The 27712-nt window shown below is 32.4% G+C and overlaps 1 protein-coding gene across 2 annotated transcripts; it reads left to right on the top strand.

The window, feature by feature from the left end:
- Positions 1-519: 519 nt before the first annotated feature.
- Positions 520-27126, top strand: LOC149482030 (1-acylglycerol-3-phosphate O-acyltransferase Pnpla3-like). 2 transcript variants are annotated; one of them, XM_089704281.1, is made up of 18 exons: positions 520-949; positions 2371-2603; positions 2955-3143; positions 3358-3521; positions 3966-4065; positions 6751-6926; positions 12805-12969; positions 16583-16712; positions 18793-18919; positions 19891-20016; positions 24013-24200; positions 24577-24753; positions 25136-25310; positions 25554-25729; positions 25972-26033; positions 26116-26205; positions 26560-26708; positions 26936-27126. In XM_089704281.1, exons 1-18 carry the CDS (start codon positions 790-792, stop codon positions 27094-27096), a joined length of 2748 nt encoding a protein of 915 aa, XP_089560407.1. In that variant the 5' UTR covers positions 520-789; the 3' UTR covers positions 27097-27126. The 2 variants fall into 2 exon arrangements, with proteins under 2 accessions (XP_089560407.1, XP_089560406.1); XM_089704280.1 differs by lacking the exons at positions 24013-24200; positions 24577-24753; positions 25136-25310; ... (3 more) ...; positions 26560-26708; positions 26936-27126 and adding an exon at positions 9919-10023 and having other exon boundaries at positions 528-949; positions 19891-21970.
- Positions 27127-27712: the final 586 nt, after the last annotated feature.

The raw sequence follows: 27712 nt of genomic DNA, 5'->3' as shown, positions 1-27712 counted from the left end.
GGCGAGACAACACGAGGTTGTATCCATCTTCACTCTCGCCTTCGTTCATTTCTCTCTGTGTCGCGAGCATAATGGACGTGCTCGAAGTGACACGTGCCGCAACTCTATGCGTCTTTGCGTAAATGAATAATTTTGTTAAAGTATATCACACTTATAAAGTTAAATAGCGTTGGAGAAGAAGGCGATGGTGGATAAAATCTATGCATGATATAACATCTATATACTGATTGACTGAACGCGAGAATGTGGACGCCGCACCTCGCCTCGTCTGCTCTCGCGCCTCGCGTCCTTTGACTCGTGCCCAAAAACCGACTCCAGACGGAGACCAGACGAGGCGAGACGAGGCACGGCGATGTGACGCGAGGGCTCCGACTACACTCTTGTGCTCGCGCTCCCTCGCCTAACCTCGACGAGAGTGAAGAGCTAGCGTCAGATTTAGGTTTATTGCTCTGAGGTTTTGAGCCATAACCACCTATTTGACATTTTACAACTCAACTTCAAATTGAAGTTTTCAATTTATGACAGGCCCTCATCGACTTCTAATCATCATCACAATAATAAATTACTGCCTTGAAACTAGTCCTATTTTAATAACGAAACGATTAATAAGTGAGACGGTCGTGTGGTGTTGTATTACAAACGATTCTGTATACTGTTATAGTTTATTTGCGACAACTCTAACTTATTGTATAATGATATCACAACTACGAGTGTTCTAGTGTTTTTATTGAATATTTTACTGTGTTGTGTTAAACCTGTGTGAAGTTAAAATTGTATGTGTAAATAATAATGAACTTATCGTTTGCTGGTTGTGGTTTTCTTGGTATTTATCATGTTGGTGTTGCAGTGTGTCTTAAAAAATATGCTCCACATTTGCTTTTAGGCAATATATCTGGCGCCTCCTTCGGCGCTATATCTGCCTGTTGCTTGCTTTGTGACCTACCAATAGGTAAGTTTGTAGAAAATAAAAAATATTTTGAATCAGAGAAGAAAAGAAATAGTTTTAACTTTTATCACATACTCTGAGTAACATTCTGTATTCAAGTCTTTGTAATAGTAACAAGTTTGCCGGGCATTACGGAAGCCATAAAATAAACATGTATCAAATTTAATGCAGTTATTTGGAAATTGTACAAATTGTAATGTGTGTACAAACATTTAGGTGATTCATTATTATTTGTAGATAATTGTGTGCCCAGGTATATTCTCATATTCATTCTGATGAGTGATTTCATTTCTAACTTAAACATACTAGACTTGAGTTTAGATGCACTTTTGAATCATCAAAATGCACAAAGAGATTGTTTACCTCCAGATTAAAAAGATTATAGTGTATATTTTGTAGTTAAACCCAGTTATGTTTTAAATTCTTCTGCTATTTGATTCTTTGGAAAAATATGAATAATTTGTACGTACTTTCAATTATAAAATTTGTGACTTATTTTTATTATCTGTATAATAATAGTAAAGCTGTAATTTGAGGCAAGTCTTGTTATTACATACTGAACTTCAAATAATTTACTTAAATTATTTTGGTTACAACTTACTTAACAACTCAAGAACAGCTGAGCAGATTTGAATGCTTTTTGTTTTATTGGATTTGTCTCTGCTTGCGTAAAGACAATATGTAAATAACTTGTTAATCAAAAAATTATATTAATAAATGCAAAAAAAGCATATTGTAATATTAATTAATTTCAAGATGAAAAATAAATAAATGTACAGTAGAACTCCAATTATCCTAACTCTGACTATCCGAACCGCCGATTATCCGAATCACAAAAATTGTCCAAAAAAAGTCTAAGTACGCTATTATTCATCCCCCCGCGAAGCCAGTGTTTGCGAAAATGAAGAACATGTGAAAATTTCATGTTTCTTCATTTAATTCAATAAAAAAATAGTGCAATATCAAAACGTAGCTTTTATTCTCTCCAATGGCAATTTTTGAAGTGAAAACTTCTTTAGCGGCGTTGAGCACTTTTTCTGTAATGGGTATAAAATCTTAAACTCGCGTCAGGACACGTGACCTGATCAAAAAAGCGTAAGACGGATGGATATCAAACATGCTCAACGTATATAATCAAGTTTTCACTTCTGCCGGCACTCCCGGAGTGCAACCCGTCTTTTTTTTTTAAATCCGATTATCCGAATATGTGATTATCCGAATGGGTCCCGGTCCCCATTAATTCGGATAATTGGAGTTATAATGTAGTTATTTTTTTTTAATTTACAACTTTACTTTTAGGTTCTTACTATTTATTAACTGCTATCATTAAACCATTTCGACTTTTCAGCCTTGTTCTAGGCACTGTTGAATTTTTGTTGTTTATTTTTTTGTATTTATTTAATCACCACAGCAATTTTTTCAAGGTGAAATTACAAGTGATGTCTTAAGAATAGTGAGAGAAGCGCGGGCCGGGTCTTTAGGCCCCTTCAGTCCCTCGTTTAACATTCAAAATGTACTACTCAATAGTATGCAAAAGTACTTGCCGCTGGACGCCCACAAGATTGTCAGTGGCAAGCTTCACATTTCCCTCACGAGGGTGTACGATGGCAAGAATGTCATTGTATCAGAGTTCGCGACGAGGGAAGACCTCTTGCAGGTGATTATTGGATCCCTTTATTTAATATTTGTAAAAACTAAAAAGTCCCTTCAATAAATGTTACAAATGAGGTTGTAACACTGTTCCAGGATTGAGAACCTTTTGATTGCGAGCCAAAAAAGTATTATTCAGTGTAGACTTCTGATATATAAGTGTTTATTTATTAATTTGTTTCTTTTATGAATTCCAAGATTACACATTTTTTGTCTTCAATCATAGACCTTTTACTTGTGTTTAAGTTTTATGAATAAGGAAGTCAATCATTTAGAAAAAAATAACTTAAAATTTAAATTAAAACAAATGACCATATTTACCAATCAACTCGGAGGCTTATCCCAAAATTCCTTCCAGGCCTTGCTAGCGACATGTTTTGTGCCAGTATTCTCTGGCATGTTGCCGCCCCGTTTCCATGGCATTCGCTATATGGACGGAGGATTCAGTGATAACCTCCCGGTTCTCGATGAGAACACGATCACCGTCAGCCCATTCTGCGGCGAAAGCGATATTTGCCCGAGGGATACTAGCTCGCAATTATTTCACGTAAGTGTAAGCGTGAATGGGAGTTTTAGTTTTACTTTTTTTGTGTGGAAAAAAAGTTTTGTGTTGTCTATGGCTGTTTAATATAAAAGACAAAAAGAAATAAAATTCGAATTTCGAATAAATTTAAGAAACAAATTGAAACAAAATAAGATCTCTAATTTGTATCGCTCATTAAATTAATAATAATTTAACTTTAATAATGATTAATTTTTAGGTAAATTTAGCAAACACAAGTATAGAACTGTCAAAGCAGAATATGAATAGATTCGCGCGGATTCTGTTCCCGCCAAAACCGGAAGTTTTAAGTAATATGTGCAAGCAAGGGTTCGATGATGCTCTACGATTTCTACATAGAAATAACATGATATCGTGTACGAGGTATGTATTCAGCGATGGCGAATAAAAGCTGTAAATAGGTTTTTTTTTATTGTTGGTAAACACAGCCAATTACTGTGTTACGCAGCAGCTGACCCCAATTTTGAAAGAGAAAAGATTGCCGAACCTTAAACGGATCGTTTTTTCCACTTGTTTCTTGTATCTTACGAGTTTTGTTCATTATTTTTTTATTCAAATTATGTTGCCAATCGTTAAAGTAATCTTTCTTACTAAATCCTAATACAGGAACTACAGTTAACGTGTATGTGATAAGACATATTGACGCGACGGACAAACACATGATATTATGTAGTCAAGCCAAGTAAAAAAAATAGGATTCTCTCTGCATATCTGCAGTTCATAACACAAATTCCCAAAAAAATATTAGAAAAAAAGTACAAAAACGTCATTGGTTTCCTCTATTTACAATGTCAATAATTTGAACAGGTGTCTCGCAGTACAATCAACATACCAGTTACAAGATGTTCTAGACGACAGTACTTTTGAATATAACCCCGAATGTGAAGAATGCAAAACCCATAGAGAAGTGAGTAAAATATATTTTTTGTATTTTTTTGTAATTTTGTCTTATGTTTGAAAATTTATTTTTAAACGATTCAACGAGAAAGTCAATCCGGTCCAGACTGGTTTAGTGAAAGTTGATAGATTATGCTGAGCTATTAAAAATTATACCTTATAATTTTCAATATTATTTATGACCATTATATAGGCAGCCGTTATTACATTAGATAATTCATACATCCTATATTTAATTGTTAAAAATTTTTATTTACATACAGTGGTGGTCGTTTAATTAGAAACACGTAACAAGATGAAGTAGTCATCAAATTCATTTAACATTTATGTATTAACGTATTAGAGATTAAGTATTATTTCATATGTAATAGAACACCCGTTTATCTAGTTTTATAAGAAATTGCTTAATTTTAATCAAACGTTAGCTTAAATTAATAAAATTAAACAACTTTAAGTGAAGTCTGATTTCCGAGTATTTTCAGTCTGGACAACAAATTAGAAACAGCATGGTTCAAGTGCTCCAAAGTCAAAACCTGTTGAAATGCCACCAATATTTTTTTCTTCTACACATATTTGCACCATTTTTTAAACATTCTATCTAAAAGTTTCTGAAAATTAATTTGCTTTGCAGTAAAAATGGGTAAAAGTAAGATTTGTGACCCATCAACAAGAAAAATAATTTTAAGCTTACATTTTGACAAAAACTAGAGTTACAGGAAAATTGAAAATCATTTAGAGTGTTCGATAAAAATATATTCAATGCTATAGTTTATTTAAAAGAGCATGGTACTTCTGATCAAGTGCCTAGAAAAGCTCGACCATGAAAAACCACTGCACGCGAGGATAGGCAAATGATTCTTTTGGCAAAGATGGATCCATTTAAAAGTTCAAATTCTATTATTAAATTAGGTTTTTTCCGAAGATGAACCTCGCAATGTGTCGATGAGATCGATTCGCAGGCAGTAAGTCGAGGCAAAATTTATTGGGAGAGACGCCAGAAAAGTACAGCTTCTTACTAGGCAGTACAGGGAACAACGATTTTCATTTACTAAGAAATATTACTAGTGGACAGTCCGCCAGTGAAAATGTTTTATTTTGGGATGAAACTAAAATTAATTTAATCAATTCTGATGGCAAAGGATACGCGCGTCGTTCAGTTAACCAGGCCTTAGATAATAAATAAACAGTTCAGCATGGCGGAGGAAACATTATAGTATGGGCATGTATAGGGTTGTTTTTAGACTGTTATAATCTTTATAGACAACAACGGCTTTACAACGTCGTGGCTTATATTGTATGAGATTTTAAGACGTTTGCAAAAACATATTTTCTAATAGAATTGGAACCATTAAATGGATCCATCTTTGCGAAAAGAATTATTTGCCTATGCTCGCAAGCAGTGGTTTTTCATGGTCGAGCTTTTTTAGGGACTTAATCAGAAGTACCATGCTCTTTTAAATAAACGGTATCATTGAATATCTTTTTATCGAACACTCTAAATGATTTGCAATTTTCCTGTAACTCCAGTTTTTGTCAAAATGTAAATTTAAAATTATTTTTCTTGTTGATGGGTCACAAATCTTACTTTTACCCATTTGTACTGCAAAGCAAATTAATTTTCAGAAACTTTTAGATGGAATGTTTAAAAAACGGTGCAAATATTTGTAGAAGAAAAAAATATTGGCGGCATTTCAACAGGTTTTGACTTTGGAACACTCGAACCGTGCTGTTTCTAATTTGTTGTCCAGACTGAAAATACTCGGAAATCAGACTTCACTTAAAGTTGTTTAATTTTATTAATGTAAGCTAACTTTTGATTAAAATTAAGCAATGTCTTGTAAAACTAGATAAACGGGTGATCTATTACATATGAAATAATGCTTAATCTCTAAAACGTTAATACACAAAAGTAAATAAATTTGATGACTACTTCATCCTGTTACGTGTTTCTAATTAAACGTCCACCACTGTATATTACAAGGTCTGAATAAATTAGTGAATGACGAATTATTATGATTATTATTCTCTATTGAAAAGAAATAATAGCATGTATCAAAAAGTGCTGTTTTCGTTATCTAATAATGACGACTGGGAAGTCTTCTTTCTAGTGATATGTATTAGAAACAATCTTAATCTTAATACTATTATAAAGGCGAAAGTTTGTAAGGATGTATGGATGTATGGATGTATGGATGTTTGTTACTCTTTCACGTAAAAACTACTGAACCGATTACAATGAAATTTAGCACACATATAGAGGGTAACTTGGATTAACACATATGATAGGTTTTATCCCGGAAATCCCACGGGAACGGGAACTATGCGGGTTTTCCTTTGAAAACGCGGGCGAAGCCGCGGGCTGAAATCTAGTATACAATATATTTTTCATCAAACAAGCATGAATATTTTTTTTCAATATTACGAAATGCACGTGAAATCAAATTACGTCATGTTTCATTTGCTTTCGTAAAATGTGTTTTCCTTTTCTATCACGCAATGAAAATATAAAGAAACGCAGAAAATTATTTCAAAATATGTAGTTATTATGAAAGCCAGCGCGCAAGTGGCTTTTTTCTTGATGGTGAATTTACTTTTACAAGAATAAAATTACACAAAATTTTGACAAGATGTGAAAAAAAAATGTTATTTTTTTTAATAATTTCTAAATCTAGCCTAATAAATAAACCGCTTTTAGGATGCGCTAGTAGACGATCTCCCCGACACAGTGATGACGATATTCCAAAACGCGATAGATTCCGCGAACAATGGTATCATTAACTGGGTGATGCAAAACCGCGGTATGAGATGTGTCTCGCTGCTAACACTACCGTACAGGATACCCGTGGATGTTATGTACGCTACATTTACTAAGTGAGTGCATTTTTTTTGTAATTTTTTCTATTTTTTGTGCTAGGTATTATATGTATGTTTAATAAGTAGGTGATTTTTTGTGGTATTTTTTTATTTTTGTACTAGGTAGAAGTATGTAAGGGATTGTGGTATATTTTTATTGTTTTTAAAACAAGGTGTAAGGTATATTTACTTAGTACGTAAGTGTTTATCGTTAGTTTATAATAGCAGAGTATTTAGCTTTGATGCTCTCAAAAGTGTATATTTTTACTACTTTTTTGAGCTGAACTGATCACCTCAATTTTGATCTCTAAAATATTTTTTTCACATATTTTTACATTTTTATGCTTTGTCATTGAATGTAGACTGTTATTGTGTTGTCCATAAACCTTTAGCCACCACCTAAACACCTGAAGAACTGGTGTCAAAGGTCAAATCTATATTTTTTGTTGTTGTATTTTTTCTGATAATTTAGGCTGTAATGTGCTAAGACCGCTTAAAGTGCTAATCGTCTTATAAGTTTTTAACACATGTTGTATCGTTTTACTGTAAAAATAAGTCTAAAAAATAATATTATAAAGGACGCCATTTTGGATTTAGCGCGACGCGAGATTTTACCAGTAATTATGATGAGTTTAAAAGTTAGGCTGGAACTATGTATAACTGAAAAGAGGTTCTAACGTTCCATTTAGCCCAATTTTAACCATTCGGTAGAATAATAAAAATAAAATGTAGAATATGGATTCTGGATAAATAATAATTTGAATGCACAAATGTTGTTTTATCTTTAATTATAATAAGTATATCGTTTAAGGATATATACAGAGCTTATAATTAATCTGCGCAATAAAATGTATTTACGAAAGTGCAAATTGTATAGATATTGCTGATTTCTTATTGAACCAGGATGTTTTTGATTTTGTATGAGTCAGTTTTGTTGTTGATCTGGTGAAAATATGATTTTATTACTAAAGACTAAGTCAATATTATTGTTTTTTTTAGTTAGGTACCTATGTTATTACACGAATCAAATAATAAATTTTCCTTACCAATCGATAAAATTATATTATGATCATGATATCGATAAAAACAGATTTACTAAATTATTATAATTATAAATTATATGGTACCGACTTATTTATTTTTATTTATTTATTACTTAATTGCTCTTAAAAATTACAAATTGAGACTTAATCTAGGATACATTGTAACAAACGGCGGCCTTATCGCTAAATAGCGATTTCTTCCAGACAACCGGTTGTACAGAGTGAAATTAGGTAAAGGATAGGAGTAGGGCAGAGCATAAATAAATATATGAACAAAAATAAAAACAACACTTATGTTAGAAAGCAGAAAAAAATGTATCTTAGATAATAGATAGAGATAAAACTCCACAGCAGCTATTCTTACAGCCTTCCGATCCTCATTGAAAAAAAGCGAAATAACTAAAAATAGGCTACTTTCATAAAAAAATAGCATAAATATAGGATTAATAATGGCGGATTAAATCGAGGGAATAGTTCGGTCATAATAAAACTACAGTTGCAATAAACGACGCTCTATTAAATTCCTTGTCATACATAGAACCAATTATTTACAATGTAGATAAACAGTATATTATTAATATACTTATTTATTGTTAGTATCTCAAAATAAACGTAAACTGCGTGGATATATTTGTTCTATGCAAATGTGATAGGGCAAACAAAGAAACTGTATTGTATAACCTAATGTATGATTAATAATAATTATTATCAGATAAATTGGAGCTATTTTAATTTCATATCGATTGGTAATTACTAATTAGTAATTAAATACATATTGCTCAATATATTGAGGCAAATGTTTTGAAACTTTTTTGTGGCTTAATAGATTTGATGAAATTTTTATCTTGGACTTAGGTAAATGCAATAATTAAAAAAAAAATATCCGCCTTCTTTTACGTGATACTGTCTTTTAGTAATCTTATGCTTATCTACCGTTTTACATTTATTGGAGTACAAAATAAATTAATACGTATAAGAACTCCTACGTAACACAAAGGCTCTAAAATCATAACAATTTTTTTTATTTTGTATATACTTAGGCATTGACGTCGATAATTTTGATATCTCATTATGAGGAGATAAGATTTTCATATTACGCAAAAATAATAATGGAGGAAAAAATAATAAATCCACATTTATATTGCTACCTAAAACGATGATAAGACTACGCCGTGTCGCGAAAAATATTATGAACTGCATGCAAGTGCCATGCCTATTGCATATAGATAATTTGATGTATTTAGACGACCATAAATATACAAGAATATATTATTCCACTATGATATAATTATTAATAGATTCAAGCGAATATATAACGATGTATGTGTCCAGTTACAGAAGCTTGTGCATGACGTATGTTGCTTACACCTTCCCACTTCCCTGTATCAAGATTTGCATTTAAACGTAATTACTATTACTTGTTGGAAATCATACATTTTCCATCTATTTTCAACTTTCTTACAAATGTGCGGACGTATGGCATGCTCTATTTAACTTGTCGGTTTGAATTACGACAGGAATGTTTCATATAGAATTCATTTATTATTGCATAGGTATATGTTGAAAATAAACTCTACAATTCTACTCATGTATCATTATAATATGTAAATATCAAATTGTAGGTAAACTCAAAACTCGACCATTCAAGTTGATAGGTCTTGAATAACTTAGTAATTTAATAACTTCTGACCTTGTACAATATATGTAGAGTCACCTGATTCAGTTAAAAGGAAAACTTCGGGTTCGAGTCCCGATGAGACGGATTAAAAAAGCTGTATTAAATTTTTTAATTGCTTTTGGATTAAGGATATTTAAAGTAGATTTAAATCGATTATGATTAGGTCACATTAAGTGCGTAATAATGAACATTTAATAGCATTTAGATTGGTGGTATTTTCTTAGATACGCACTTTATGAACTACCGTCAAGTTGCATGGTTTTGGTATAATAATATGGTCGCTTTCTAGCTATGTCGGTGGTAAAGTAGAAACGCATGCGCAACAGTACTCAGTGGTGGGCAATGTGCGCGTGATTAGGAGGAGGTGTGTGCGTCACAACAACACCATGACTAGGTTAGTGATTGATTGTTGGCGGGTTGGTGCTTGGTGGTGGTCACTGTTGGTTGACGGTTGATTGTTGATTGTTACGGATCGAGTTTTAGGGCTTTGCGTCGTGGTTATGTTATGGGAGCTACAATTTTAGGGATTGTTATGTTTCGCGGAATAGTTCGAAGTGTGTTCGAATTTTGAAATGAATTTAATTGTAAAATACTGGTTAGTGATTGTTTGTCGATTGGTGGAGGTTGTTTGTGATTGTTATACTTATGTGATAGATGTTCCATTTGTGTAATTTTTCAGATGTTCCACCGCATGTCTATTTTATTTATTTGGCGGATTGCTTTGCTTTGTTTTGAAAATACTTAAATAATATAGGATAGCTTTTTGATTCAAAGTTCGGAAGTGCTGAAAATCAATAGCGGTTTTATCGTACGGATACATTTTTTTTTAAAGTGAAACTTTTATTACATCGTCTCAAACTTTTTGGACTGTGTAGCGCATGTCGCGTGACGGTCGGCTGCCGAGTAGGTATAAAGCAGTGTTCGGAACCGTACGATAATTATCGTACAAATACGATAATTTTGTGCCTAAGTTTCACTTTTACCGTGGTTTTATAAAACCACACAACATTTTTTATATTATAAGAATTTAAAGAATAACAAGATGAATATGAATGTTTGTATCCAATTTCGTTTATGAGGTCAAGTAAATTTTTTTATCATTTCATACGTGGTTGCATTATTTTTATTTCGCTTCAGGGGTCAAGAGTTGGTGTGACGTCTTTCATTATTTTTTTCGGTTTGTAGTACAATTTATAAATTCGTGAATTGTTTTGTTTCATATATATTTTGTTTTGCAATATACTTCCTATTGTAATTGTGAATAAGTTTCAATTATCATCATACAATAAGATCGCGCTATCCATACCAAAGTCAAAAATATCGCGTCACAATGCGTTTACTAACGTATAGTACAATTGCATCTTAAAATAATGATTTATTAAATTAAATATATTTAATTAGTTACTACATTATCATAATTTGCAATGACCTCGAACATGTTGATATAAGAGCATTAGAACCGCCTATTGATAACGTTGCTAGTAATGACACACCGCTTCCTGTTTTTCTATTTAATATCGGTTTATTTTAATTTATAAGACAGTTATGTAGAGAAACAATGAAATTGTTGAAAGTAGTACGGGATGATAATTATGTAGTTATGTATGCTATTATGTTCGTGAGTTCCCCAAGGTTCTTTTTTTGGTCCTTTGCTCTATTTAATATGGAGCAAAGTTCTTCAGTAATTATCTTCATTGAACACGGCTGATATTAATAATTAATAAACTTTTTTATCATAAGATTGAAAAGGAGATTGGTAAATAATTGAATTTCAATAAAATTTATTGATCAGGTTATTTCATTGTTCCTTAATTACTTTCTGTATGTGATTGGAAATAATCTTAAAGATAACGTTATCAGGTAGGTGGATAATGTTTTATAAGCGGTCAAGCTACGAAACATTGTATGATAAATATTTTTAAAGTAAGGAGAAATAAGAATGCCAATGTCAATAACGCAGAAATTGATTGTTATTGAAAATCTTTATGTTAATAAATTCATTCTCTAAGAATTAATATACATCTTATATTTAAATTCCAAATGGCTGTAATCGCTATGGAAATGTTTTCCACGCTAACTTTCAAAACATTATCATGTTTATAAATAAGCTCGAAATCATGTTAACACATTTTCTACAAACATATCAAGGTTCCAACAATTCTAAATGTTTATGGTTAATCGGTTATTTCTAAAAGTACCTGCTATAGTAACATAGTATATTTATCATATTTTAAATTTTCATAGAGTATGTCAGATTTTTTTTTAATAAAGATTTGTCTATTTTTTAAGCATTTTGTCTTGTCGCAATGTGTGTACTCGTCTATGCATTATAAAGGTCATCATGTTTCATGATGTTAATTTATCACGTAATGTTTATATACGTGCTGCACTTTGGATTAATACATTAATCTATTAAGAGATGATTAAACGGTGTGGCCTCTACTGCGCACTTTTCTTCAGTCATCGATAGAATTATTGTTATTGCATATGAAATGTCGATTTCTAAATGGACGCAAGCGTGAACACATATTGGGTATTATTAAATAGTCAATACCTTGATTAAATTCCTTAAACGTTATTGCATGAAACGAAACTAGATAAAAAAGTAGAAGTTCCAACGATTTATGACGTAATATTTTAAACACAAAGGCTTCTGTAGTTTTTTCTATGACACGATTACTTAGAAATTTTCATTAATCCATGAAACTGAAGCAGCGCAACGTTAATAAATAATTATTTATTACTGGATTGAATAAATAAAAGTAGTAACTCCTACAGGAATTGTCTTGCCCTAATAGACCATCTTGAGTCTGAAATCTGATGTTTTCCTGATCCATTCTCGAATAGAAGGAAATAAAACCAAATTTTTCTAAGGTATCATAAGGCAAAAATCGAACGCAACATTACACAGAAATGTGCGAAGACCATAACAGGAGTTCCGTGTAGACAGAAGCAATATACAAACTGTTTCACTGATCTATTTTATGGACAAATTGGTACATCAGCCTTCGATATTCTGCCAGACCTAGACTTTGTAAGTCTCCACAGGGAATTGAGCCCAAGAAACAATCGATTCTAAGCGGTATGTTAAGGAGGCCATTAACGAATATCCACTAAGATAAAACTTTAACGAAGACATGTACGAAGGCTGATTTATTTAACTCCTTATTTCCAGGTTCGTAGCGTGCACTCCAAAGATGAGCAAATCGCTCTGGCGCCTCAGCTGGCGGTTGCTTCGTCAGTTACACGGGTTTATGTACTCGGCTCACGATCGTTCCGAAGTCGCAAGGGTGTACTATAAACTGACCATGGATAGAGATGACCATCGGTTGGATAAGAGGTTAGTAGAATTAATAAGTTTTACGGAGAGCTCTGGGATATTTATAATGGAAGATTTTGAAATATTAATGTGTTGCTCAAGTAACTAATTGTTTTTTGAAAATTGTCTCTGGAAGTCGTAATTAATGTGTCTTTCAGTAAGTCAGGATTTTGTCAGGTCTTCGTTTTTACGTTATTTTATCAAATTGGAAAGACAAATCAAAATGAAACAGAAAAGTTACCCTTATCTCTTGTACTTTCAAATGTATCATTGAGTGCAAATAAAAGATTGTACCAAGGAGTTTCTGTAATACGCATAATTTGTTTTTGAGAGTCACTTTGTTTTGGTCCTTCTTACCTACTTATAAAATGCGCATAATTTCCAAATTGATTAAAATCTTAGTCCATCGGAGTCCGGGTTGACGTATTCACAATGTTCGATGTAGAATCTAATCTATTGACCTTCGCTTGTCAGATAACCTTATCTATATTAATTGCATCGATATCTGGAACTGATTATTATATGTTAATATGATAATTTCGTAAGAAATTCAAATTGGATGCTAAGCTGATACGATTTGACTGATTAATAAAGCAAGTAAAGAAACCAGGTATCATTATTCGAAAAGAAAATCTTATTTATTAAAGGCCTTTTTCCCATGAATGGAACTGTTCCAAATATATTTTTTGTATCTAAGCCTCTCGTAAGCGGTCCTTTAATCGTTCCAAGAAAACATAAGCCTTGCCTTTTAGCTAGCTTATAAAAGTATAATACAGTCGTTCAAGATCATTGTGAAAAGGCGATTGAAAATAGAGTAATTAAAATAATTATCTGACTCATCATTATGACAAAAGAACTTCATTTAAGTATGATAAAATAAAAATTAAATCAAATCGTAAATACCCTCATTTATAATCAGTCGATGTAGGAATAATAGATTAGATATTTCAATTAGCAACAAAAATCACATTACATAACTTCACCTATTATGAATTTCTAGAACAATAGAAGTACAAATGTAAGAAATTATCGTAATCTTATATCGATGCCGGAATAGTGCTGTTATGTGACATTGAAATTTATGACTTATATCATAACCTTAAGATGGAAAGTTTATTGACACGTTTTTATCATATAATCATGTCGTTAACTTCAAACGACCTTTTTGTCTAACTTAGCGGTCAAATGTACTCCCGGAACTGTAGGTTATTGTGCGATAGAAATAATGCCGGAAAATGTATATATGTATGGCGATTAGTGTTCTAATTGATAGTTGAGAGTTTGTTAAGAGGGTATATGAGCTTTTTCTTACATTCCATGTTTCCTGGTATTCTTTTTAAAATGGTTTTTCTGTAGCATCAGACATTGGTCTTGAAATATCATTAAGGTTTTTAAGCTATTGCATAGCTTCTATCGCGTGCCTTGAGCGCGGGGACCGAATCCAGAAATTTAGTAACGAAAAACCTCACGCTCCCCACTCTGACGGGCACGGAGGTGTGGCTTGAAGGCATAGCATGCAATAGCTTTACCGCGGCAGTCCCCGAGTGCCACACGTCTTTTTTTTTAATTATTTTTTGTACATGTTAACTTTTTTGCTAAAATATAGTCAAATGGAATCATGTTTTGATTAAAATTGTGTCAACTTTGGCACAAATTACAGTGGTATCTTTGTTTTCGCAAAAGTTCCCTGATTACGTTTGTTTCCTGTATTATTTGATAAAAAATTCACTGTTGTTTTATTTACATTTTGAAGCTTATCATTCAGTTGCGTATTAACGTATTAATTTTTTTCTGCGAATTTGTGAAATTATCAGGTTTTAGTCATATTATTAATTGATAACTTTAAACCACTTGAGTAGATACCCTTCAAACCTAACTTTTAATAGGATCAAAGCGATAAACTAAAAATAAGCTCTATATTACGTATAAACGATTGTTTCAAATTTTCCCTTAATAATTACAAAAAGTGGTCGCTCTTTTTTGGTTGTATGTATTGTTGTATGCCTTTAATCTTTTTTATCCAGCTAAGGTTCAGTATTCTGTCCTGTTTACGACAAACCTCTTCAAATAACCTGTCAGTTACCATCTAATACTCACTTAATTAAGCTACATATTTCCAAATTATAAAGCATCTTATTACAAAAACCTCATTAGATCTGGTTTAAAGTTTAAACCCAGAATTTTCTGTCATATTAATTTCTACCCTCAAATTTTAAGCCAGCCCAATCATCCTATCTTCAGATTACATCATTTAGTTTATCTCGATCATTAGCTATTTTCCGACAAAATCTCAGATATCCTTCACATCCAGCACACAATACCATTGACGTCACCCACAGCTGCTGTTAACAAGCAGATAGCATGACACAATTACGACAATCAAATAATTGTGCGCAAATGATAACTTATCACTTTCGTTGTTGTTTGAAAGCAGTTGGGCTATTTGATTGCTAATTAGTACGAATAAATTGATTTCATTGGTCGTTGGATGCTTTATTGTTCGATGTTTATTAGTCATGAACTACAATATAATATTATGTTCAATGCTGTTTAAGAAATCTATTTATTGTATTATTCAATGATAGTCTATAAGACATAAGTTGCTATGTTTATTAGGTTTGTTCCTTCAAATTGAATTGATAATGAAAAATAGTAACTATCTCCTTCACAAATGAACATTTCCTTTCATAAAGTAAACAAAAATATAGTTTTATCGAAGTTAATATTATTGCTGTTTGTTTATTTCTCACGAGGATTTGAATGACACAAACAATGAGATAACAGTATTGTGTCGGTACACGTGACTGCTTTTGTGATGAACTTTATAAATTATAAATGTTATTGTGTTAATTATGGGTCTCTCATTTATAGTTATAATAACGTTTTTGAGCACACAGAATGATGATGTGTTGATAATATTGTGTCAATATGTAATTTTGCACTTGATTAATGGATTTAACGAGCTTTTAGAGCTATAAACTGAATACAATCTAAATCAGTTTTACTTATTTCTGCTTGTAGTTGGGTCAAGTTTTAATCAAACTAAACGTATGTTATTATCAATAACTATAGTTAATGAAATAGTAAAGCATAGCATTTTACAAGCAGTTCTAGATGTAATGTCTGGATTAACACTATCATAATAAAGAGTAAGCATTCTATTTTTTGGTTGGATGCAATAAATTTGAAAAGTTCTCTATTAGAGCTATTTCCTAATTGACATAACCTATTTTTTTACCTGGTTAATTTATTATCTATTATATTTTATATTACATTTCAGAATTAAACAGTTACTAATTTACAAACATTAATTATCTATATACTTAAGTATTTATTTAAAATTATATATGTATGTTTATCAGCCATCTGGTTACCATAACACAAGCGAAAGCTTAGTATGGGATCAGATCGTGCCGTGTGTGAAAATTGTCCTGAAATATTTATTTATTTACTAGCGGTCCGCCCCGGCTTCGCCCGTGGTACATATGAAAAATAGATGTTGGCCGATTCTCAGACTTACCCGATATGCACAGAAAATTTCATGAGAATCGGTCCACCCGTTTCGGAGGAGTATGCAGACTAACATTGTGACACGAGAATTTTATATATAAGATTTATTATTTATTTGTTTCAGACGTGCAAGCGAGCTCTGCGTGACGTACGGCGACGTTCCCGCAGACGCGGACACGTTTGAACACATACTCAATGTGACCAATCACAATGATGCGTTGCTTGCGTATTATTACCTCGATGGAGATAATAAGGTGAGTTATTTATATTGTTTTTCAGGCATTGACGTACGTACAATAACAAAACTCTGCCTGCGCGTGTATAAGCAGGGTTTTCTATAGAGCGTCAACACTACAATACGCTTTGCACATTACTAGCACGGACAGACAAATTTTTGTTCTATACTATACTGCTCTATATTAACCTTTCACTTCATTCTTATTGCACGCCTCATTAACGAAGCGTTGAGGTGGGTACTACTGTCACTTCGCGCAAAACATCTGATTTTTCAAACTTAAAATGTCTTTATGTATCATACATTGCACTTGTAAGATAATACATACACACACATATTAAGAAAAAACACTATTTTTGACATTCATGATATTTTTGATGTCATTTTTGTTATTTAAACTAGTTAAAAAACAGTTTAAAAAAGTTCTGTCTTGGACGTCCGTGTGTCTGTATGTGCGGAGGATTTTCTTGTTAACACGATAGCGACCGAAATACTTTACTAATCGAGTCTTTTTTTTTTCTCTTACGCTTGAGTATGCTCAGGAATAGAACCCTTTCATTTTTCAGGGTCTGATTCGATGTGGTTTAATTGTTATTAAATAAACAAAAATAATAATTAATAAATAATTATTAAAAAAAAATTATGAGGCGTGCACTTTTGGATTTTCCAAACTATTTTTTGTTATCTAGAGAAAAGACATATCTAAATATAAGTCCATTATAATAAAATAAATTAAATATTAATTAGTAAACAGAAAATATCTATAAAGTAGATGTACAGCAATCTGCCTCCAATCCAAGGATAACAAGACTTAGAGCTTTATAGACACATTAAAACACTAGAATCCCATAAAATAGGTACAATATAATATTTTCAAAGAGCGTTAAATAAACACTTGTTATCTTTACAAGATGACGTATATCGCACCACTGTCACTTCATAACCTATGACTTTGATATCGATGTGTTTGTTTTGCAATTTTTCGATTATATATCTTGGCTCGTTTATTGGTAGATGCTGTTTGAAATAAATCGATTTAGATACGCTTGTGACGCTAACGTCAATTATATGATAAAAGTATGCCTTTCCTTGTGTAGGTATAAGAAGGAAAAATATTTAAGTAACCTGGTTAAAATGTAAATGAGACATAAAAATACCATTATTCAAAAACAAAAGGAATCATAGAGGTAATTTTTTTTTAAATAGCTACCCTATAAAAACTGTGAAATTTCCTATTGTTAACTCGGTTAATATTTCGAGGAACGGGAATCTTTATTTTCATAAAGTACGGACAACACTTTCCTATATGTAAATTTAAGTATACGGTTTGCGAAATGAATATTATATTCTGTTAACTTCAACGAGCAAAAAAATGGTAATATAATATGATGTCAAATGTTTGTTTATTATTAACTGCATGTTTAATTTTAAGCGTGAGAATTTTAATTACAATTAATTGCTTTTTACACCGAGATAAAGTTATTTACGAAACCTTTTGTGCGCCAATTAATAACATCTCTACAAATACGTAAACACGTGTTATTCATATTGTTTACTGCAACACTTCACTTTGGCACTTTGCTGTTTTTTTGTTTTATTTTTAAACATTCTGCGTAAATTTCAACTTTATTTTTGTACAATAGCACGCAAATATTCTTTGAGTGCAAAAATATCGGTAAAATAAGAAAATCATAAAATAACGAATTCTTACTGCCCTTTTCATACATTTACATATCAACGCCTTTAGATAAAACAAAGTAAGCAGCTATAGGATCTCCAACAACCTGCACGAGTCAGGAAAGCTAACTTTTGTATTAGCACTCTAAAACGTGTACAATTTATCTATCCATACTAATACTATAAAGCTGAAGAGTTTGTTTGAAGGCGCTAATCTCAGGAACTATTGGTCCGATTTGAAAAATTCTTTCGGTGTTGGATAGTCCATTTATCGAGGAAGGCTACCTACAGGCTATATATCATCACGCTAAGACCAACAGAAGCGGAGCCACGCGGGTGAAACCGCGGAGCGCAGCTAGTAGTCAATACAGTTTACTTTCAAAAACATAAATTTACTCAATAATACAAATTAATTTCCGCAGATGAAAATGACGGAAATATACGACGTGACGGACGCGGACACGGACGCGGTGCAGTCGCCCGCAGAGAGAGACCTCAACCATCAGCTGCAGTTCGATAACGACTGGTCCGGCGAGCTCATTGCCGATGGTATGTTACTAAATAAATATTATACGACATTATTACACAAATCTACATTATTATATAAAAATGAATCGCAAAATGTGTTGGTAAGCGCATAACTCGAGAACGGCTGAACCGATTTCGATAATTCTTTTTTTATTATATTCCTTGAAGTACGAAGATGGTTCTTATATAGAGAAAACGTAAATATGTACCACGGGCGAAGCCGGGGCGGACCGCTAGTATTTAATAAATACATAATATATAGATAACACCCAGACCCAAGAACAAATAATTGAGTTCATCACACAAATATTTGTCCTGACCGGGGATCGAACCCGGGACCGTCGGCTCAGTAGGCAGTTACTTTACCACTGCGCCAACCGCGTCGTCGTCGTCGTTACTGTTATCCTATTTGCATAAAAAATAAAGGTTACTCAACTATTAATTCCATTTTTGTATGTATCAATAATAGAGGTGGCATTCTTCCATATAATTATAATACAGGAATAATACGGAAAGCTCCATTCTAACTGTCTCATTATGAAACAGTATAATGCTAATTTCCCTTAACAGAGCTGCCATTTTCCATCTTCTTAAATATTACATGTGTATAATTAATAACGCAAAACCCTCTATCAATCCTGAATTATATACAGGGTAGAATTCCCTGTAATAATCACACAATATTTACATTACCCATTATCGCAAAAATGTAACTTTCCTATTCAAATTCAAATTCAAATTTCATTTATTTACAAGAATGTAGTTACAAAAAAGGTGTTGTTACAATGTTTAGGTGCTAATACATTCTACCCACTAACTGGGTGTGCAAATATTTAAATGGAAATATTTAAATATTTGCACACCCACCATTTATTATTTCATTTATCCCAAACATAATATCGAATGTTTTAAAATTTGAAAAATAGCCAACTAATTCCCTTTTTCTTACCTATCTCGCGTTTAATTACTATAATTACTCCTTTCATTTCCAGAAGAAGCAGACATAGACATAGAAGAGCTAGACCGCAATATATTCTCCGACCCGGAAAGCGAATGGACCCGTAAGTCCTCCATTGATTCCAGTAGCGATGGTGATCAGCCGGAGTCCGATCGACCAATCACGTTCATGCATGCGGAGTAACAGCCAATCAGAAGCAAGCGGACTAATGGCCAATCACAATCAAGCAAGTGGAGAAACGACCAATCACAATCAAGCAAGTGGAGTAACAGCCAATCAGAAGCAAGCAAGCGGATGAATGGCCAATCACAATCAAGCAAGCGTAATAAGGACCAAAAACTGAACACGCGGGATTTGTCGACAAATCAAAGTCAACTAAACATTACAAGCAGAATAACTACCAATCTGTACTAATATTATAAAATTGAAATGTTTGTTTGTTTGAACGCGCTAATCTCAGGAACTGGTCCGATTTGAAAAATTCTTTCGGTGTTGGATAGCCCATTTATCGAGGAAGGCTATAGGCTATAATATATCATCGCGCTAAGACCAACAGAAGTGGAGCCACAGGGGCGAAACCGCGGAGCTAAGCCTGTTATTTATACAGCATGTTTTTGTCGACCAATTACAGTCTAGCAAGCGGAATAACGACCAATCACAATCATGTAAGCAGAATAAATTGCCAACTATACAGTACGCTAATCGACAATTTGGCAAGCTGAAAGAGACTAATATTTACAAAGACTGTGGGTTTTGTCGATTAATCAGAATAATGCAAAGTAATGTATAGGGACCAATAATAATAATTGTTGTCAGGGAAAAGTAAAATTCAAAATGTACGATTATGAAGCTTTAAAAAAATTGTTATTAAGTTGTTGTACTGAAGACTTTTAGCTTCTGTTTCTTTTCCTTCTACTCTAAAAATTTGTTTCAATTTTAGTTCGGTTACTAAAAACATGACACGTTTATTATTGAGGGTCTTAATGTATTTGCTTGCTTGATTAATCCATTAAAAGAATTTATACAAAAATGTAGTTCATTAACTATTTTTTATCACAATTTTCGCGCTTTAATACAGTTTGAATAAAATAAGAAAAACAGTTTTGTTAAGTATCGAAATTTTCATTTCAATTACCCTTTGAGAACTGTGTACCTGAACTTAAGCAAAGCTTAAAAAATAGTTACCTGCAATAAGGGAACTCAAAAAAATAATTGTTAAAATAAAAAAAAAAAAGAAGTATTTATTTTTACAATTATTTAATAAGATATGTAAGTAAAAGTGTATTGTGATAATTTGGTTTTAAGACTTAATTTCTTTATTTGTATATATTTTAATTTTTACGACTTTTATTATGACAAATCATTAAAATGTAGTCTTACAAATCGTCGTTTGATTTTCGATAGTGTTGTTTCTTTCGCACCTATCACTTATAAGAGCGATAGACAAGGTTAGCGCTATACAAAATCGAATTTTATAAAACAGTCTTATTTCAAAATAATATTCAATCGTAAAAGAGGTTATATTATGTTTGGAAATTCTAAATATAAGCTGAACATGAAAAAGTTATTTTTCCTAGTACTTAGTTATCATTTTTCTCATCTTTCCATGAAATACAAATTTTTCATTCAATTTTTCAAAGTATTTCATTTCCTTTGCTCGTGTTTTTACTATAATGTTTAAATCTAGTGTTGTTTTACTTTTAAGTTGCTTTATTATTTAAAAACTAAACATTACGATGCGACTGTATTAAATAAATAAATCATAAATACACTTAAAAGGTTGAACAAAAACTAATTTGTCACGTAACCTAAATATTTATTACATAGAATACCCAATGCAATTACCAAATATTTTTATCTCTTTATAAGAAATATTTATTTGTTTGTTAACATGCTATAAGTATTTTGTTATCATTGTTATCATGTAATGGTGTAGGCTATTGTATCATTTAACACAAACACGTTTGCTTTGGAACTATTTAAATTGTTCTAGAATGTAAAGCTGCCATTTTTAAAAAGAAAAAAATATTTTTTTTTTGGTTCAAAGCATTCGTGTAGTGTTTAAGTCAAAGTGTTTGACATTTTAGTATGTAAGTTTTTTATCGAGTTTATGGTATACCCATGGACGTATAAAAAAAGACGGACGGTATATCGCCTAAACATTGAGTGAAGCCTAGTAATGGCGGCGAAACATCCATGTGTGTGTGCCATGTTGCCATGGCAACAGCTGTCCTGATGACAATGGCGGCTGTATTTTTTTTCTATAAATTTTGCCGTAATAATTTTGTCATTAAAACATAAAAGAAATAACTTGCTTCCCTGTGGAATGTAATCCCTTGTGTTTTGTTATTTAAAATTGTACTATTGCGGCACCATTTAACCGCACAAGACGGCATTTTAAATATTTTTTGTGAAACAGTGACACAGTTAATCAGTCGGTAGTTCACGACGTAATGGCGGCCGACTAGCTTACTATGGTGAGAGTATGTGCGTGTTTATTGTCTTTACACGATCGCTAGCTTACTATGGTGGCTTCACGTTGTTTGTTCGTAATACGGTGTCCGTCTTTTTTTATACGTCCATGGGTATACCATAGACAACAAAATTTAGTAAATTTTCCAAATATTATAAAAAAGTATTTTTTTAACTACGATAGGTTTTCCTAGATAAATATTACGTTAACTGGTACAGTTAAGGAAATATATTTTTTTAATATTTGCGTTACTTTTTGTATTGTTTAATTGGATTGGTATTGAAACTTTTAACTTTATTGTATTGACTGAATGTAAGACGGTTACTAAGTAATACCAATCTAGTTAAATATTTGATATTTACCTTACGAATATTGTGTATTCTTGTTACATATTTTAAGACAGCTTGAAGATAATATTTTTGTATTTTATGACTTTAAGATTTTCTTATACAAGTGTAACGGTCACAAATATAGTACTGAAATATGGGATTTTGTGTTTTATTTATTTACAAATATTACCTATGAGTGTTCAATTACTATGAACACTATTAATCGTACCTCTTTTCAACTCTATGATTGAAATTGGATTGTTAACAAGTCTAGCTGTTTCAAAATATTTCTACACACATTAAACCTACCTACTAGGTAGCAGGATTCAGTACCATAGATTTGTAGGGAAAAAACCATAAATTTAAAAATAAAACTTAACTATTTATCCATTTCTCGTATGATCTAAATGTGCCTTGATGATCCTTATATTTTAAATTGCAATATGTACGCACTGTACAGTCGTTATACAAAGTTTATATTATGTATTTCGTATTAACAATCTGTTGATAATAAAATTTAGCCCAAGTCAATATATCTCATGAAAACTTGACATATAGGTACGAAAAGGAAAAAATTATAATGACGATGTCATCGCCAAAGTTCTAATTTCAAACTAATGTGACTTTGTAATTTTTGAGGCTTGTACCAATTTATCATATTTCTCACCAATTTATCTGTTTCTATGCGATAGGCCTTCCTTATATAGCGAAGGGCGCTTAATTTGATGTATTTTTTTTAATCATGGTCGGCAAAGGTGAAGTTAAAAGCAGTCGAATCTTCCACCAATGTTATTTGAAATGTTGCAAGTTGCAAAATCTTACACCGTTAGCTAATGTAATTCCGACTGGTAATGGAAAGGTGCTGGACTTTTGTGTGGATAGGATTAAATATGCGGAATGGCCTCCCATTCTAAATGCACTCAGTTGCGATTTGAGTCTTCACTCTGTTGCGATTAAATGTCGCCAGCAAGTCAAAACTGGTAATAGTCAAAATGATAGCATACACATTTAGATTTAGATAGATTTAGATTTTAATTAAATTATTGTTTGACTCCAGGCAGTATGTATGTTATTGTCTATTGAGTTCAGCAAGGTAGTGTTGAACTTAGTATTGGCTTAACACTAAAAAAAAATACTGATTTAAAAATTGCTTTAAAATAATTTATTTCATAAGCTCAACAAAGCTTTATTATTATTTTTTACTTTGCAAGTTTTTAAACAACAGCATTGTTTAAAATTAAAAGTAGTCTATCAATATAATATTTTCAAATTGAATACTTAACATCAATCATAATGCACCTGTATGATCACCTTAATGATCTAAGATGTTCACCCTTACCCTTTCTGTAAACAGTCCTAGAACACATAGACTGCGAAAGATTAGCGAAGACAGTGAACAAGCGAGCAGTGATTCTCACAAACTTCATGCTCAGTAACCTTGTGGAAGCGACCTCACAGTTACTCTCAAATACTACTCTACTAAATTCGCTGATGTTAGAGGCTCTGCCTTTGAAGATACCTTATTTGAACCCTATTTGTGAGGTTTCGTATATTATTATGCTCGTAGATGATTTGTTTAATGATTTATGTACACATTCTTTATTCAAATCATTATTTATCAATCATTAAGTATTTATTCAAATTACTTTTCAAGAGTTGTTTTTTTGTATCCACGTAATACGTAAGATATTTTATTCGCTTTCTTTGGTTAACTCCTGAACACAGAATCAAGAGGTCCTGGGCTCGATTCCCAGCGAAGACTTACAAAAAATAAGTGTTTTCTGGCAGGATTCAGAAGGTTGATCATCTAATTGAAAGTTTGAACTCTAATTCTTTATCAAAAGTTGGGCACGAAACAATTATTTAAGCAAAACATTGATCTTCTTAAAATATGTGTCACAGCAAAAATACATTGCAGGCACTTCTAGCGAACAATTCATTGCAACACCTCTATCTACCTCGATGTCTTATCGGTGACGCGGGTTGTTTGGCTCTGTGTAAAGCAGTGCGATGTCTGCCCAATATACTTACGTTGGACCTCAGTGGCTGCGAACTTACACCGCTTGGTGCTGGGTATATTGCCGATTTACTTAAGGTAAAGCATAAGATACATAGGGATAAATTTTTAAAAGTCAAGGCTTAAAAATCTGTTTGAAGAAATAAATTACAAACTTGGCTAAAGAAATAATAACTCAAATCCATCAGTAATTATTTAGCTAGCTCTCAATTGGTAACAGAATTTTTAAAATCGGTCCAGTTGTTTCAGAGCTTATACCACCTGAACAAACAAGAAAGTCTTGCCTCTATACCTTACATTAGTATAGACTGCCCACGACTTCATTACCTACCTTGGATGTCGTTTTTATGAGATAGTAGCGTCTTTTTTTCGCGTCAAACACTTTAAATTTTTCTACTACGTATTATACAGGTTTTTATTCTTAAAGATCTCTAGTTGAATTTCCTTTTATATCCACTAGTACCAAAAGATACACCGCTACAGCGAGAACTGGGTGCACACGTTACGCTACAGATTGCCCGAATTGGACACAATGGCCGGCTTGCGAAGGATCACGCTGTGTGGCAATACACAGCTCGGGGATATAGGGGTGGGCAAGCTGTTTGACGTGTTGGCTGATGATTTATGGATCAAGGGTTAGGATGGTTAAATATATAAATTAGAAAGAAAAGAAAAGATAGTGGTTTTAGAGATTGCAAATAAAACAAAATTGTGTTTTCATTATTTTCACGCGATCTATAAAGGTAGGTATGTTACGCAACTTTGGAAGCTATCGATGATATACGAATTCCTTAAATTCACAAGTAGCTTTTGTAATATTTCGTATTTATCATACCTTGTTCCCGTCCACGCATAACTAAGTTTTTAACGAATTATAGCATTGGACATACAAAACTGCGGTCTATCAGAGGATTGTGCGGCGGCGGCGCTGCAAATGATGCATTCGAATACTACCCTCGTGGTGTTAGACATGAGACATAACTCTATTGCATGTGAATTCCTCTCGAAAATCAGATCAGTGTTGAGAGATAACGAAAGGGGAGCAGCGGGAGCGGTAAATATCTTGTTTATATAATAATCCTTCTAATTTATATACTTAAACGAGAAAATTTGCAAGGATGTATGTTTGTAACTCTGTCACTTGAAAATCCCTGAACGGATTTTGATGATTCATAGCAGTGATGTAACTTATGTACCTAGAATAACACAAAGGCTATATAAATACTATAAACTAAATAATCTATTTGTATATTGTTGAAATTATCACATTTAATTTAATTCTATTCTTGTTTAAAGTATTCTTGGTTGAGTGTAAGTGGAAGTTCAACCGACGCCAGATCGGTGAAATCTATTTCCAAGTGAGTATTATCCTTTAAATTGAAATGCCCTTTTATTTATACCTTAAAAATGCTTTATTTATATATTAAACATGATTTTTAGAAACGGAACAATAAAAGACCGAGTGGCGTCGAACGTAAGAAATGCACCAGGAAAATATGCGACGAAGACAGGGGTAATGAAAAAGGAAAAGTAAGTATTTCCTTCATAAAGTTATCATATTGATTCAATAACAGACCTCAATAAGGCGGTGTTTATATTTTTTTGCTTGCTTTTTTGCAATGCTTAATTCACAGTGTTTATTTATTTATTTATAAATACTTTATTGCACTTAAAGATAACAAATATACAAACATTTAAATATAACTTACACTAAGTACAATTGGCGGTCTTATCGCTTAGAGCGATTTCTTCCAGACAACCTTTGGTACAATAGAGGAATAAATACCAAAATACATAAGTGTTTCTAATAAATAAAGACACTGATACCATAATTTGGAATTATTGACCATATACCTAGTCTTCATCATACGTAAAATTTTCTAGAGATTACACGGAGGTTCTAGAAGAGCAGCTTCAAGAGGAGATATCGCACAGGCAACAGCTGGAGGAACTGAACCTGCAGCTGGTGGAACAGATGAAACAGTTGAAACGTCAGCAGATGCAGCTGTGGGCGAACGGCACGGCTTCTTCTGGTAATTTTAACAATTCATGGCATTGGGAAAAAATAGAAGACAAATGTGGCAAAATATAGAAGACAAACAAAATTATTTGGACAAGTATTTAGGGCAAAATGATAGATAACCCGAAGTATAAGACAGCTGGTTAGATCTAGTTGTAATAAGGGTTTTTTTTCTGTTTAGAGTTATTGCAATATAACTTCGGTATTAAAGTATCAATTATAATAATACTCTCACGTCAGGGTCAGAACAATCGTTCCAAGCCAGTTCTCATTCGGGCGACTTTTCAAGCAGTTCAGAATCGACGAGCTCTGTGCCTATCGATCAAAATACGCTCGCCTATATACAGCAAGCGTTCAAGGATATATATGCATTTATCAAAAACAATCAATGTCACGGGTGAGAAAACAAACATTTGTAAATAGCCAGCATATTTAGCGTTATTTTGCTTTGAGAAAAACTAGAATTCAAATAAAACGCAGTAAATGAGTAGAACCCAATTCCAACGCTTTCTGCTACGCTGTAATTAATGGAGCTACTGAAACACATAATAGAAATAACAACCGATTTAATAGACATTCATGTAGATGAGAATAATCTCAGACATAAATCTAGATTGATCAAATTTAAAATATTTTAACATCTATTTTCGTACTTAAACTAGCATCAAAAAGATTTTTGATAACAGTCAATGCGAAGAATTGAAAAAGAGGGATACAGAATCGTCACAAATGGAAGAATCAGATAGAGAAGAAGAAGAAATTCGCGTCAATGTGATAGCGAAGAAAGCGCAGAGCACACATATGAAAATGGTCGATAACGTCAACAGGAACAAGATGACCAAATCGGCACATTTGTTGAGCGACGTGCAGTATAGGGATATAGTGGAGATGGTAAGATTGATTGATTTGATGATGATTGATTGATTAATTGATCCATTTTAGAGAAAAGTTCCTTACATTTTTTATCAGTGCAGTGTAAAATACAAAGTTTTAAACACGTACATATTGCCATGGGAG

This window comes from Colias philodice, chromosome 15 (genome assembly GCF_061535455.1).
Source record: "Colias philodice isolate Cphi_HAF_F1 chromosome 15, ilColPhil1 Martin Lab GWU primary, whole genome shotgun sequence".
NCBI lineage: Eukaryota > Metazoa > Arthropoda > Insecta > Lepidoptera > Pieridae > Colias > Colias philodice.
This window is presented reverse-complemented; position numbering and strand designations above follow the sequence as displayed.

Excerpts from the sequence above, each read along its gene's own strand:
- LOC149482030 (XM_089704281.1), top strand. The coding sequence starts at position 790 with ATGAACTTATCGTTTGCTGGTTGTGGTTTTCTTGGTATTTATCATGTT. Across the intron at positions 16,713-18,792 it reads ACCTCGATGGAGATAATAAG|ATGAAAATGACGGAAATATA; the intron begins GTGAGTTATTTA and ends TAATTTCCGCAG. Across the intron at positions 26,709-26,935 it reads GAACGGCACGGCTTCTTCTG|GGTCAGAACAATCGTTCCAA; the intron begins GTAATTTTAACA and ends CTCTCACGTCAG.